The sequence below is a fragment of the Dreissena polymorpha genome, chromosome 2 (assembly GCF_020536995.1).
Source record: "Dreissena polymorpha isolate Duluth1 chromosome 2, UMN_Dpol_1.0, whole genome shotgun sequence".
In the NCBI taxonomy this organism is placed as follows: Eukaryota; Metazoa; Mollusca; class Bivalvia; order Myida; family Dreissenidae; genus Dreissena; species Dreissena polymorpha.
This window is the reverse complement of record NC_068356.1, coordinates 150,271,521-150,285,014: the sequence shown is the minus strand read 5'-3', so window position 1 is coordinate 150,285,014 and position 13,494 is coordinate 150,271,521. Positions and strand designations below refer to the sequence as shown.

Below are 13,494 nucleotides of genomic sequence, written 5' to 3'. Positions count from 1 at the left end.
CCCCATTTTCACAGAGCGCGGCTCATATACTTCCAAATCACTAAGGACAGTGTTTTATACACGTTTGTGGACAGTGTTTTATACACGTTTGTGGACAGAGTTTTAGACACGTTTGTGGACAGTGTTGTATACACGTTTGTGCTACAAAATGCGTGTACATCCGAATTCGTATGCACGCACATACATTCGAGATATCAAATACAAGCCGCCAGTATACACCACGTCAATTAAGGTGATAAGAATGTTATTTTTATCACACTTATATTATCTTAGAATTTGTTTTATTTATATTATCTTTCACACGGTTGAGTAAACAATGTATGAAACGTTGAAGTATGTAAAGAAAACAAACACTGATTTGCATACAGTACAAACACGCTGCATACTAGAAATCATCCAGATCTGATGGGAATATTTATTGGTGAATGCACATCGGCTTATGTTCACTTGTCTGGGGAGGAAACCTTTGCAACGAGTTGGATGACATTTCAACATAAGACGGTAGCATTTGCTAGACATACTATTTCTGTTTGTGGCTCCTTTGTATCCAGTTCACTCCGGTCATATTGATTGTCAACGGAAAGTCATGCTATTGTAAGAATATGTATCTCTCACTGACGAGTCACTGATATAAAAAGTTATTATCCTTTTAAAAAGCGTGGGGATATTGTACTGATCTCCATCTTTCTGTCCGTCCTTTCGAACACTATCTCCTCTTACACTATTAGCACTAGAACCTTAAAACTTGTACACGTGGTAGCTATAAGCATATGTGCGACGGTGACGGCGACGGAATTTTGTTCTGACCACTGGGTCAAAAGTTATGGGTAAATAAATAGGTAAAATGTGTAAAAAAAATAATGTTTACTAGCAACATGAGACGCACATGCAGGTTTCCCCCAGGCGGTTTTAGCACAGCGGGCTCGCGGTGCCTGAACTTCGAAATACATTTCGCCGCGGCGCTTGATTTTTCGATCATGTCGCCGCGACGCTTGTAAATTTGTCAAGCCCTTGTAAGCTCTGATCCGAATGTTGCCAACGACCAATACTAACACGTACACGCTAATTAGCTGTGTAATCATAAGGGGTTTTGATAAGACGCTAGCACGTTTATAGGGGTCAGTTATGGCGTCTGTCCACTTATAATGGTCGAAAAAGATCGATTATAAACCGGTACATGTTGCGTAAGAGTAATTAAAGGTACATGTTTGTTAAATGTGTTTGTTGTTTTATTTTAATTGCAACAACAACAACAACATTTATTAGCTTTTAAGCATAAAATTGCTTTTTAGCCAAATGTATAATATACACGTGTAAAGACATGGATGATAATGATTATGAGAATAAGGTAATAATTATGAAAACTATGCAATGGAAGAAGTTAACAAATATTTTACTGATTTATAACCTAAGATATGTTCCTTTAACATCGATAATGACAGTTGGTAATAAAATCATGTGACACAGAATACATTATTTTGCGAAATTATTTTCACTTTAACATTGATACGTATCAGTGCTCATTGAATTCTGAGAAAAAAATAGTCTACTTAGATTAATTAATGTCTCTCTAAATTGTTCCATAAACAATTCGCATTATATATGTATTTTGAAAGATTAATGATTTCTTTTTTATCTTGTGTTCCCATTAACATATCAAACTTATTTAATGTTGGCCATGCTTGATAATATGACTTTAAAAATGTTTTTCTTATATCTTTGTATAATGGACGTATTAATAAGAAATGGTATTCACTTTCTACGACATTAAGATTACAAAATTTACATTTTCTGTTATCACGTGCAATATTGTGGTATCGACCTCGTTCTATTTCTAATCTGTGTGATGATAGGCGGAATTGAGTTAGTGCTATTTTAAATTTCTTCGTTGTGATGATATCCAGGTATGGTTCAGTATTAAACGTGTTCTTCGTGCGGCAGTATGTGTTTAGTCTTGACGAATTAATGATTTCACTGTACCAGTGTTGTTTATAGTGATCAAATAATCGTTGTTTAATTAGATTGTAAGTGTATGTTTGTTCAGATTTTTCTGTCAGGGTTTCTTGTTCATTCCATACATAAGTTAAATCTAGCTGCTCGAGTATTGATTTGATTTGATCAGCCCAATTTCTATTGTTGTATGTTATGTTTTGTTCTGTGTCATTGAACATGAATGAGTATGTTATTTTTATGAGATTATCATTTGTACATGATATTAATTTAAACCAATATTTAAATATGTGTAATTTACGTATCACTGATAAAGTCGTCCTAATTCTCCATACAGTGCTGATAGATTTGTTGATTTGTTGACACAAAGGATTTTTCTTAAAAAATTTGTATGTAAATTGCATGCGACTATTGCAGTGGTGTTTCAAAAATAAACAGCCACTATTGCTTGTTTCGGTAGTGCGTAATTGAAGGACAGAACATAACATGCGTTGTAATATAACTTGCACAATCTTCATTGTCAGTCTAACAAAACAATCAAGGCATGAGAAAGAATATTCATGCCACGTTAATCGTATATTAATTTCAGTAAAATAAGGTATATTTATTTCAAAGTAATTGAAGTTGCATTTTCAATTAATTGGAGCAAATCCTCTCATTTGATTGCTACCACCAACTAAAAATGTGTTCACAACATTTTATCAAAGGAAACTAAAAATGTAAAGCACCTTAATTAAATTACCTTATTAGTGATCCTGAAACCTCCGACCCACCTACCAAGGGACTCAAACAGCGAGCCTTTGGTTCGAAAGTAGTTGGAAGCAAGATTTTCCATATGTAACAGAAGTAAAAATATCTTTGCTTTACTAAATATTTTGTATAAGTATGTAGTAAAAGCAACACAAAATGAATTCGAATGTGAATCATAATTCAAACAGTTTATAAGACAGATATTGTGTTGCATCAAAGATTAGACACTACAGATAATAAAATTGCAATATGAAAGCATATCTTTATGAAACTGTATAAACATATAATAGACTATGAAATAAAACAGTTGTTTGAAAAATATTCCACCTTTTTGTAGGTATGATAATTGTGCTCTTTGTGCATACGTCACATGTGCAGACTAGTGCTTTCAGCAGTCGGTACTGCTCAGTCGGTACTTAACTAGACTGTCAAGAAAACATTAACAAACAAAAAATGCTTGAATATCGCTATAATTTCAAAGTTATTTTACAAATTATTTGTATTGCTGTCCGCACCGGCTTATCAGTGACGACACTTTCAGTTGTTATGACATTTTTCGTTTCAAGAAAGTCTCTTCTTAGCAAACATCAAGTTTAGGCGGAAAGTGTCGTCCCCGATGAGCCTGTGTGGACTTCACACTCTAATCTGGGACGACACTTTACGCACATGCATTAAACCACTTTTTTACAGAGCATGGCTCATTTGTATAGAAGAAGTGTTTAACTTGATTTAAAGAACGTCAAGACATTGCTCTAGGTTACAATACACTAAATGAACGCTTCATGTAGGGCTGTACTCTCTAAAAAAATATCATAGTTGACAGGAAGGCATGTTTTACACTTTTTACCATTATTCAGGTGTTATCTTGCGGAGATAATGGTAGGGCATGAATAGGTGTTCACTACTGAATCCCTGAAATATGATACACTTGAAGACTATAGTAAACCATTGCACTAGAAAAGGTTACATTCCACTAAGAAACGGCCGAAAAAAAAAGTTGCAAAAACAGTCGATTTTGATTTGTGTCAAGTTCTTTCTTGAATTGTACATGACATATCTTTTTTATTGCATAAATCGATTCCGCTTAGAATGGCCTTTAAGAAAAGGTATGGTTATGGGGGTCTCTATGTGCAAAATGTTGCATTTATTTTCGCTCAAAGTTGTCGCTTTTACATTGAATTATATAGGGAAACTATTTGGTGTATTATGACCTAAACGCAAAACCAGGCCTAGTCACAAAGAAGCTGTATTTACAGAAAATCATCATTTTTTTAGTGAGATATGATGCGTTTTGGCAAATTTCACGGAATAAATGCGTTTGTTTCACGAATTTAAGGAGCATCGTGAGTTTTTAAGAAAAAAATACGTTTTCAGAGGAAAATAAGAAAAAAAATGTACAAAAACTCGTCTTGAGCATCTCAAATCGCAACAATTTGTGCTGAAAGAGCTCATGAACACGTTTTAATAGTTGTTTACTTCTTTTTCTACAAAGCTTGTAACAATATTCCAGTATTTTGACCGATTGTAATTATTTAGGGTAATCGTTTTACGCCTGAACGCCCGTTATAAATCAAAGCTCCGAACGCGAAAGCCACATGGCTTATCAGGCGTTATAATAAAATGCATTTTCAAGCATTTCTACGTGAAAGATCGGTCTGAAAATTGGCATGCACATAGAAAATAGGTTTATAAGTATCGAGAAGTGCTTATTTTTCGCGATGTTAACAGTAAACGTTGTCTTATAGGTTACAATACACTAAATGAACGCTTCATGTAGGGCTGTACTCTCTAAAAAAATATCATAGTTGACAGGAAGGCATGTTTTACACTTTTTACCATTATTCAGGTGTTATCTTGCGGAGATAATGGTAGGGCATGAATAGGTGTTCACTACTGAATCCCTGAAATATGATACACTTGAAGACTATAGTAAACCATTGCACTAGAAAAGGTTACATTCCACTAAGAAACGGCCGAAAAAAAAAGTTGCAAAAACAGTCGATTTTGATTTGTGTCAAGTTCTTTCTTGCATTGTACATGACATATCTTTTTTATTGCATAAATCGATTCCGCTTAGAATGGCCTTTAAGAAAAGGTATGGTTATGGGGGTCTCTATGTGCAAAATGTTGCATTTATTTTCGCTCAAAGTTGTCGCTTTTACATTGAATTATATAGGGAAACTATTTGGTGTATTATGACCTCTAGGAATAACGTTTCGTTTCAAACCCATGAGTATTGGTATTTGGTAGTACTTTTTTCTTTTCTAAATTTTCTTGTGCATATTTTATTCTCTTAATTGTGATTAAATACTGCGCAAATAAAGTACTGATATTACATTCTCTCCTAAATATGGGCCGTGCTCTGTGAAAAGGGGGTTTAATGCATGTGCGTAAAGTGCCGTCCCAGATAAGCCTGTGAAGTCCGCACAGGCTAATCAGTGACGACACTTTCCGCTGTTATGATATTTTTCGTTTCAAAAAAGTCTAATCTTAGCAAAGATATAGTTTAGGTGGAAAGTGTATCCCCTAATTAGCCTGTGTGGACTGCACAGACTAATCTTAGAAGACGCTTTACGAACATGCATTTAACCCCCTTTTAACAGAAGACGGTCCAAATATTATGCTATTGCCAGGTGCCATATACAGCAAACCATGGTTAGCACGTACTCTCGATACGCTTCAATGTCTTATAGAATTGTCACCCCAAATCCAGGATACGCATACATGTAATAAACTTCTACATTATTAAATATCAAATACTTCTTTAATTGAATGCATCTCAAATAGCGTTCGGCGCACTCGACAATCGTTATCTCTTAAGTATTCAGTCAGCAGATTATAAGCGATTTAAGGTAAATAAACTTAATAAATGAAATATTTACTTTATTAAAAAGTTAATTCTTAAATACTTACGAATACTTTCAGAATTAAATTTCTGTTGTCATAATTTAATTAAAGCGAAAGTCATGAGATTTATCAAGATTGTTAATACATAGATAAGAATTTATTCCAATAAGTTGAACCCTGTAAATTGCCCGTACATCATTTTAAATCTCACACATCGGCGCCATTTCGAAAACTCTTCAGCAAGTACTAATACTAACATGGGACTGTTTAAATTGTTTGTGGAAGCAGTTTTTGCGTGGTTACTATGCGGTAAAATAGTTACAGTTTATATTTAGACACTATTTAGATTTAGAGATGTTTTGCATAACGTGTTGGTAATTTTAGGTACTTTGTGTATATTAATATTAGTTATATTTATAAACTATTTAATAGTGTGTGTGTTTTCAATTGAAGGTCTTTGCTTGAGTCATATTTGTGAAAAAACGCATAATCTCTTTCTACACAAGTAACCATTGAGATCTCATAGTACAGTTCATTGTAGTTGCATACTTAAAACAAATTCACAATACTCGTGTTGCAAAACATAAAAATGTATTACTTTCAAATAAGTCTATACGTCTCTGCTTATTTCGTGTTGAAGTCTGTTTACATTAAACTGTTTCAATAAGCAAATAGCGCTATAATGATCATTACTTCATCCGTCATCATGCAGTAACAAGGATTATTGCATAAACTCTATCTATAATGCCCTCTGGCGGGGTGCAGAAACTTGGCAAAAGGGGGGCTTGAACGGGAGAAATCGTGTATTAACAAGGCGATTTACGTGCCGTTCAAGCCCTGTTATGTGTTCTTCATATCCATAATCTGGTCCACGCGCAGTTACTTCCCTTCTCCAGCCTTCGACGACTTTCCAAGCATAAATGGGGAACTGAATAAGCACCAGTTTCCTCATGCATGCAGGGATAATGACTATTTCAATCCACTTTTCAAATTATACCATCTGCAATCTCTTGATAAGAGCTTTATTTTATTGACAACGTCAATGAAGTTAAGGTTATTTACTCAACACTTTCAAAAGACTATGCTGTAAATGTAAATGTTTATGTACCTTCAACTTCCTGCAGTAAATTCCAAAATAATTCCTCATTTCTTACTTTGCGCGGCTGCATTTCAACTTTGCAATAATCCACTGTTTAAACACATTTTAAATCGAAAACTGCCTATCCGAAGGTAAAGCCTCGTCATTTCGGATTATGACCGAGTGAGGCATATGTAAAACACAACATTCAACTGTATTGAAATAATCGAATTATTTTGTCGATGTCGAATGAACAAAACATATTTTTTTCAATGTTATTTTAATTTATTTTGGTATGTGTGATTTGTTTATGCAATAATAGCGAAAATACACATTTTCTCGGACATGGTCTTCTGCGGGCGCTCTCGAAATCCGTTCCTGCCCGCGTGCTGCGCACTCGGGCAGGAACGGATTGCGTGCTGCGCACTCGGGCAGGAACGGATTTTTCGAGCGCCCGCAGATGATAATGCCCTCGAAAACGTGTATTATCCCTATAATGTTTGATAGAAAATTGTAAAATTCAATTTTCAATTACGTTTTCGCAAAAGAGCACGGTAAATTGCAGCAATTTTCAATTTCACTCGTCTGTGTTTCTCTCGAATACCCACTTTTGATGTTTGTTTTTTCTCAGGCTATAAATTTGGCAAAACAATACCACAGGTGCAGTTTGCAAAATATGATTTATGACGAATATTATCTACAACACCACCGCAACTAAAATGATAAAGGCAAATCGAACGTTTGACAAATATAGTTGATTATAACTCGGTTTTTATTAAATTTAATTACCAAACGTTTGTATTCAATATTCAGCTTTGCAAGATTTGAATCGCGTTCTGAGAAAACTGGGCATAATGCATGTGCGTAAAGTGTTGTCCCAGATAAGCCTGTGCAGTCCGCACAGGCTAATCAGGGACGACACTTTCCACCTAAATTGGATTTTTGCTAAGAAGAGACTTCATTTAAACAAAAAATGTCATAAAAGCGGAAAGTGTCGTCCTTGATTAGCCTGTGCGGACTGCCCATTTTTCTCAGAACGCGACTCATTTATTCCAGGCAAATGTCCTGACCGGAACGGCATTCCAGACTTTTAAATGTACAAACGCAATCGTAGAATGAAAATTTTTACCGCACACGTTATTAAGTTCAGCGTTTGTACAATATCCAGTGTGTTATATTTCCCAACCACAGGACTGCCCGGTGTAATGAGCGGTACGCAATGGGACGGGAGGTGGTACAATTCGAGCTCCCCGAGTGCGGCCAATAATTTGTGAGTGACGCATGGTAGTTTTCATAGTTCAAGCTTTTCTCAGTAGTCTATTTTGCTCCTTATATTGGGCACACTCCGCGTGTAGTAAAAATATGTGAGCGCATGTCCGGTTAGCGAAGTTATACGGACTTTTTACAAAAGCGATCAGGGTTCAATGCCCACTATTTTATGTATTTCTATATATTCAACTAATATACAAAAAAAGATCAAATGTAAGATTGACCTCACTTTTTGCCTCGTTTTAGCACGGACTTGGAGCTTTCCCCAGGAAGCGGCGCCCTGGCGTCCGTGTGTGACACGAGTGACGGCTCCAAACTGACCGCCCGCTGCAAGGACGAGAAAGGGGAACCATTCTACGGTAAAGAGTGACGTCATCATCGAATAAGGTCATACTAACTGTATGATTATTGTAAATATTTACCTCATCGCCATTACAGTCGGTATCCGCAACGTCGCCAATCATCATAAACATCATCATTATAAATCAATAACACCACTTCCAACACCACCATAGCCACAACCACCGTGTCCAACAACAAAACAAACACACCACCACCATTTATGACATCCTTATTACCACCTATATTGCCACCACAATGGCCACCACCGCCTCAACCACAAACACAACAACCACTCATCCATGTCTACCACCATATTAAGCTCTGCCATCATCTATGAGTACTTCCTTTATGTTGCAGGCTTTCTCAACGATACGATACGCATGTTCACTGCCACGTGCGACCCAATTCAAGGGTTAAAATGCACTCCCATGCCTGGCTACAATTTGTCTTGTCCCGACTTTGCAATACAGTTCGGGTGTAACCTAAAGACCACAACTTCGGGTAAGAAATAACGAAAAAACGCTCTTGAAAACAAAAGTGATGAGAGGATTTAAGATCGTTGACAAAAATTTGAAAGTACGACTCGTAGCACGACTATGTGCAATCAGTGTGGTATTTGGATTAGCGTTTGTTGTTGATATTTTTCGGATAGCATTTACATTAGGACAATCTTGTAAAGTTTAACTGCTTTAAGTGTTTCCCTTTCCATTTGTCCATACCCGTATTATGTATTTTCTGATTAATATTTTTTTAATTATTTGATTGCATAAAAAGATCTTAAATGAATATGTTTTAGTAACGGCCATTGTGATAAAACACGTGTTCGATTATGTAATTCGAAAACGTATTAGGAGAGATATACTTGTTTTGCGTAGCTGTTTAACCCAGCCTTTTACCTTAAATGACCTTTACAGAAAGCAAGCAGACCCGAATGAATAAACTCCATTCATGCCATTGGCTGATGTGCACATAATCCCCCGGAAGATTGACAGCTTCAATGCGTCTTAGTAGTATAGGATGTAACACTAATCCGTTTGGGAAATGCGGACTACAGTCTGCGTATTCATTTTACAGTGGGTGAATCACGCGATATTCAAGATGGCGACGTCCCTGCCGAGACAATTATTTTTCGCCGTTGTATACCCTTTATTACTTTTGTTTATTTTTCAAATGAAGCTCACTTTCCAGCCATCAGTAAAACGGTGATTAGCGTTTAGTTCGTATTTCAATTCGCTTTATATCCCGACTTTACTCCCCGCAAATTTTCCTAGTGGAGCCATAATTATGTCATCCCGCTTAGAAATTTCGCAGTCGAGAAATAGAGCGAATATAACTCTGAAATAAACGCTAGTAACTTTCTTGCTAATATGGCTGGAAAGTGAGTGGAATTTTAAAACTTAAAACAAGTTATAAAAGGAATAAAACGGCGACAAATACCTGCCTCGGCATGGACGCCGCCATCTTCATAATCACGTGATTACCCCCTCTGTTTTAGCCCAGTAACAATAACACATTACAGCTTAATTCCATTATAAGACATTTAGGTTTAGTGCTGGGTCAGTAAATCGTCAGGGCAAGACGGAATGTACTACTAATAAACGCCTTATTTTACTAATACAGTATTGATTTCACGATATCAAATAACAGGGTAGGAAATGAAGGAGTACCTACGGGAAAATGCCAAAACTACCGAAATAGTATAGTGTCCACGATAGAAGGGAAATCTTTTAATTATTAAGCCACACATGTGACGCTCCCCGACTGTCTATCTGAAAATCTTTCCTGCAAGCCAGAATAGGCTACCGACATTTGCCTCTTTGCTATAAATAACACCGCTTGACTTCATTTTTCACATATGATGTGATCGCACGTAGTTAAATTTGTATCTACGAACACTATTATGTGGTTGCAAGGGACCTTTTCACAGATTTTGGCAAGTTTTGAAGTTTGTCATTAAATGCTTTATATTGATAAATGTAAATATTGGATACAAAAGGCTCCAGTAAAAAATCAAGAATAAAATATAAAAAAAAAAAGAAAAAACAAGGTAACCCTCAGCAGTGCTCGAACCACTGACCCCTGGAGTCCTGGAGTAAAAAGTCTACCAATTAGACCATTCGGTCATTCTTTCGACTACAATGCCCGTTATATTTTATACTTTATATAAGCAATCCTCGTAGTTTTACAAAATAAAACGACAACAATAGAACTCTCCAAATTATTCAATCGTTTCGCGTCGTAACGCTTTATAATTTTCGGGTTTTTATATCATCAAAATATGCATATAATGGCTATTTTAGAGCATGGCAAATGTTCAGTATTGCTGTTTCCTCACAAATATCATAACTAAATCAAAAATTTGCGAATCTGAAACAACTTTTTTCAATTTTGTCAATTTACCCAAACGTGAAAAGGCTCCTTGAATATACGTGCACTTCAGGACAAACCTTTCATGCGGTTGATATGTGACTAAAGTGACAAAAACACAATAATACTTCTACCTTGGTTTTTAATTCAATAACTTAGAAAAGTTGGTTTTAACATATTTATTTTAGCATTAAAATTTGAAGCACTCTCCAGTCCGTTTCTGGGGACTAGAACCAGTTCTTGGTGTTTTCGGGGGAGATCTAAAGAACGCTCCCGCAGTAGGGATCGAACCCGTGACCTCCCGGTCGCTAGGTGGACACCATATCCACAACGCCACGGCGACCCAAAAGTTAATATTCTTATTTTATTTCAAAGTCCGGAAAAATGCCGAATATCTTTTTTTTAAAGATATTTCTTGTTTTATCTACAGTCTCACACGACCATTGACCTTTACATATCTGTGTAATGTTCTTTTGAAGCACCAACAATGTCCACTGGTAGTGGGACAAATGGAATTGGAACAATCGGGGATGGAACTTTTTCAAATGCTACTGGAACGTATGGCATTGGATATACCGTTACTGCAACTAACGGAATGGGACAAACTGGAACCGGCAGTGGAAATAAAGGATACAGTTCTCTTGGGTATGGAGGTAATGGTGGTGGAATATCGGGAAGTGGAAGCACAGGAAGTGGTTCATCGTCGGGAAGTGGACGCACAGTAAGTGGTTCATCGTCAGGAAGTGGAAGCACAGAAAGTGGTTCATCGTCGGGAAGTGGAAGCACAGGAAGTGGTTCATCGTCGGGAAGTGGAAGCACAGGAAGTGGTTCATCGTCGGGAAGTGGAAGCACAGGAAGTAATTCATCGTCGGGAAGTGAAAGCACAGAAAGTGGTTCATCGTCGGGAAGTAGAAGCACAGTAAGTGGTTCATCGTCGGGAAGTGGAAGCACAGGAAGTGGTTCATCGAGTGGCCTAAACGGAAGTGCCTCCCAAAACAACTCCAGCTGTTGTTCACCGGCGGGTCGCATGTTCATCTTGCTCGCGTTGGCATCGTGCATGCTGATTTAATAGCATGTGTATGTAAAATCATAAAACTTATGACGTCAAGGTTATAACTTAGAATGACATAATGATGGCATTTCATCAGTCTTTCATATTTAAAAAGATAAATAATATTATTAAAATCTGTAAATTTAGTTGTTTCAATTTCAGTTTATTGCACGATTCTTGCATTTAAGCATATAACATATCCTATATATACATTGGATAATACTTAAAACGCTTGATTTGCCATGCGCAAAGAAAGCAATGCAATAAAACTTATTTTCTGTACCAGTCTTATCGCTTTATAGTTAATAAGACTCTTTGTGTATCAGTTTTTGTTATAACCGTGATCGAATGAATTTTGTTTTTGTTACCGGGCATCTCTTTTAGAAGTGTTATTTATTAAAATGTGTACTCGACCATAGCTATGCGTCTTGCCTTTTTCTTTGCTGACCCTCAGTGTTAACAAAGCTCCTAAGATATATCATAATTTACAGTGACTTAAGTGAATATGAATGTCTTAACTTGTATTTGAAATACAATCATAACTACACAAATGTTATATTAGTATAGCCAGAGTAATATATGTCATTCAATAATAGTTTAAGACCAATATTCTATAACTGAAGAACTTGAGAAAATATTAAATAGATTTACACAAAACCTCGGAACCACTTAATTCTTGACTACCATAAAAATCATTCTAAACATAATATTCTAAAAGAGATTTTACATGCGCGGAGGCTGCACGTTTCTGTGAGCGTGTTTGTGAATTGTATATTTCAGCAGGGCTATTTCGAACACGGAATGGTTACTGCCCTTTAATGTTTGGGAAGTAATTTATTTCGGAAATTATTCAATACGTATTAGCAACGCTTACATCTTATCATAATTGCATTCCAATTAAGTAGAATTATAAACACATTTTAATACTAATGACTAAAGTATAAGTAAAATTTATAGCAATGCTACGTATGAATTTCCACTGGTACCACGCGCTTTCCGGACATAGATTGATCACAATTAGCTATATTAACGCTCACCTGAGTTTATCACGGTATATTTTAATTTTGAAACCGACCTCTGTCGGTGAACTGTTTTATAATTACCCAAGCAAGTCCTGGACAAAAGTAACTGAGGGGATAAAGACACATTCCAGAACCTGGAAATGAAGCTCGTGAATGTGTTGTTTTTTATGTTAGATGAACATTTTTTCATCTTACTATGTTATATTTCTTTGGCAAAGGTTTCAGACCAAAACATCGCAATGGTAGAACTGTAATCAAGAGGTACAGTAACATAAAAAATAAGAGTTGAATTCATTCATCAATAAAATAAATTTCGAAAAATGTATTTATTATAAATTAGTTGAACATTGTTTTAGAAACGTTCGAGTTTCAACTACACATGAAATTACAATATGGACAATATGAGATGTATATACGGGCAAAAGTCCGCTTCGCTAGCGGCGAATATCACCTATATGTGACAGATGTTGACATACGTATAGACTTACTTATAAAACTATATTTTCCACGCGTCCTCTATTATCGCGATGATTTTATCTTGAATTCAATTCAATAAAAACACTTCGATAAAAATGCTATGTGGCTTGCATATAAATACCAAAAAAATACGATCATTTCCATGTACTTCAGTGTAAGTTCCGAACATTATAAAAATATTATCATGCTTATTCTAGCAAATAAGCATAGACAGGGGATGACTGGTGGATGAATAAGCTCGTTAGATGACCAATGTATGTATCTTTGTATAGCATGTTATTTTAATGTAAAAATTTAGAAATATAGGTGAAATATCTTTTTCCCTTGGTAGTCAATTCGTT

The 13,494-nt window shown here is 35.9% G+C and overlaps 1 protein-coding gene across 2 annotated transcripts; it reads left to right on the top strand.

Annotated features, from left to right (window-relative positions):
- The first annotated feature begins 1,118 nt into the window (after window positions 1–1,118).
- Window positions 1,119–12,019, top strand: LOC127869424 (protein rtoA-like). Of its 2 annotated transcripts, none has more exons than XM_052412002.1 (5): window positions 1,119–1,200; window positions 7,817–7,895; window positions 8,141–8,253; window positions 8,594–8,737; window positions 11,083–12,019. In XM_052412002.1, exons 2-5 carry the CDS (start codon window positions 7,831–7,833, stop codon window positions 11,670–11,672), a joined length of 912 nt encoding a protein of 303 aa, XP_052267962.1. In that variant the 5' UTR covers window positions 1,119–1,200; window positions 7,817–7,830; the 3' UTR covers window positions 11,673–12,019. The 2 variants fall into 2 exon arrangements, with proteins under 2 accessions (XP_052267962.1, XP_052267961.1); XM_052412001.1 differs by lacking the exon at window positions 1,119–1,200 and adding an exon at window positions 5,773–5,856.
- The last annotated feature ends 1,475 nt before the right edge of the window (window positions 12,020–13,494 follow it).

Bases quoted from the DNA above. Each gene is read 5' to 3' on its own strand.
- LOC127869424 (XM_052412001.1), top strand. From the start codon at position 5,805: ATGGGACTGTTTAAATTGTTTGTGGAAGCAGTTTTTGCGTGGTTACTA. The intron at 5,857-7,816 runs GTAAAATAGTTA...TCCCAACCACAG, and splicing joins TTTTGCGTGGTTACTATGCG to GACTGCCCGGTGTAATGAGC. The intron at 8,738-11,082 runs GTAAGAAATAAC...GTTCTTTTGAAG, and splicing joins CCTAAAGACCACAACTTCGG to CACCAACAATGTCCACTGGT.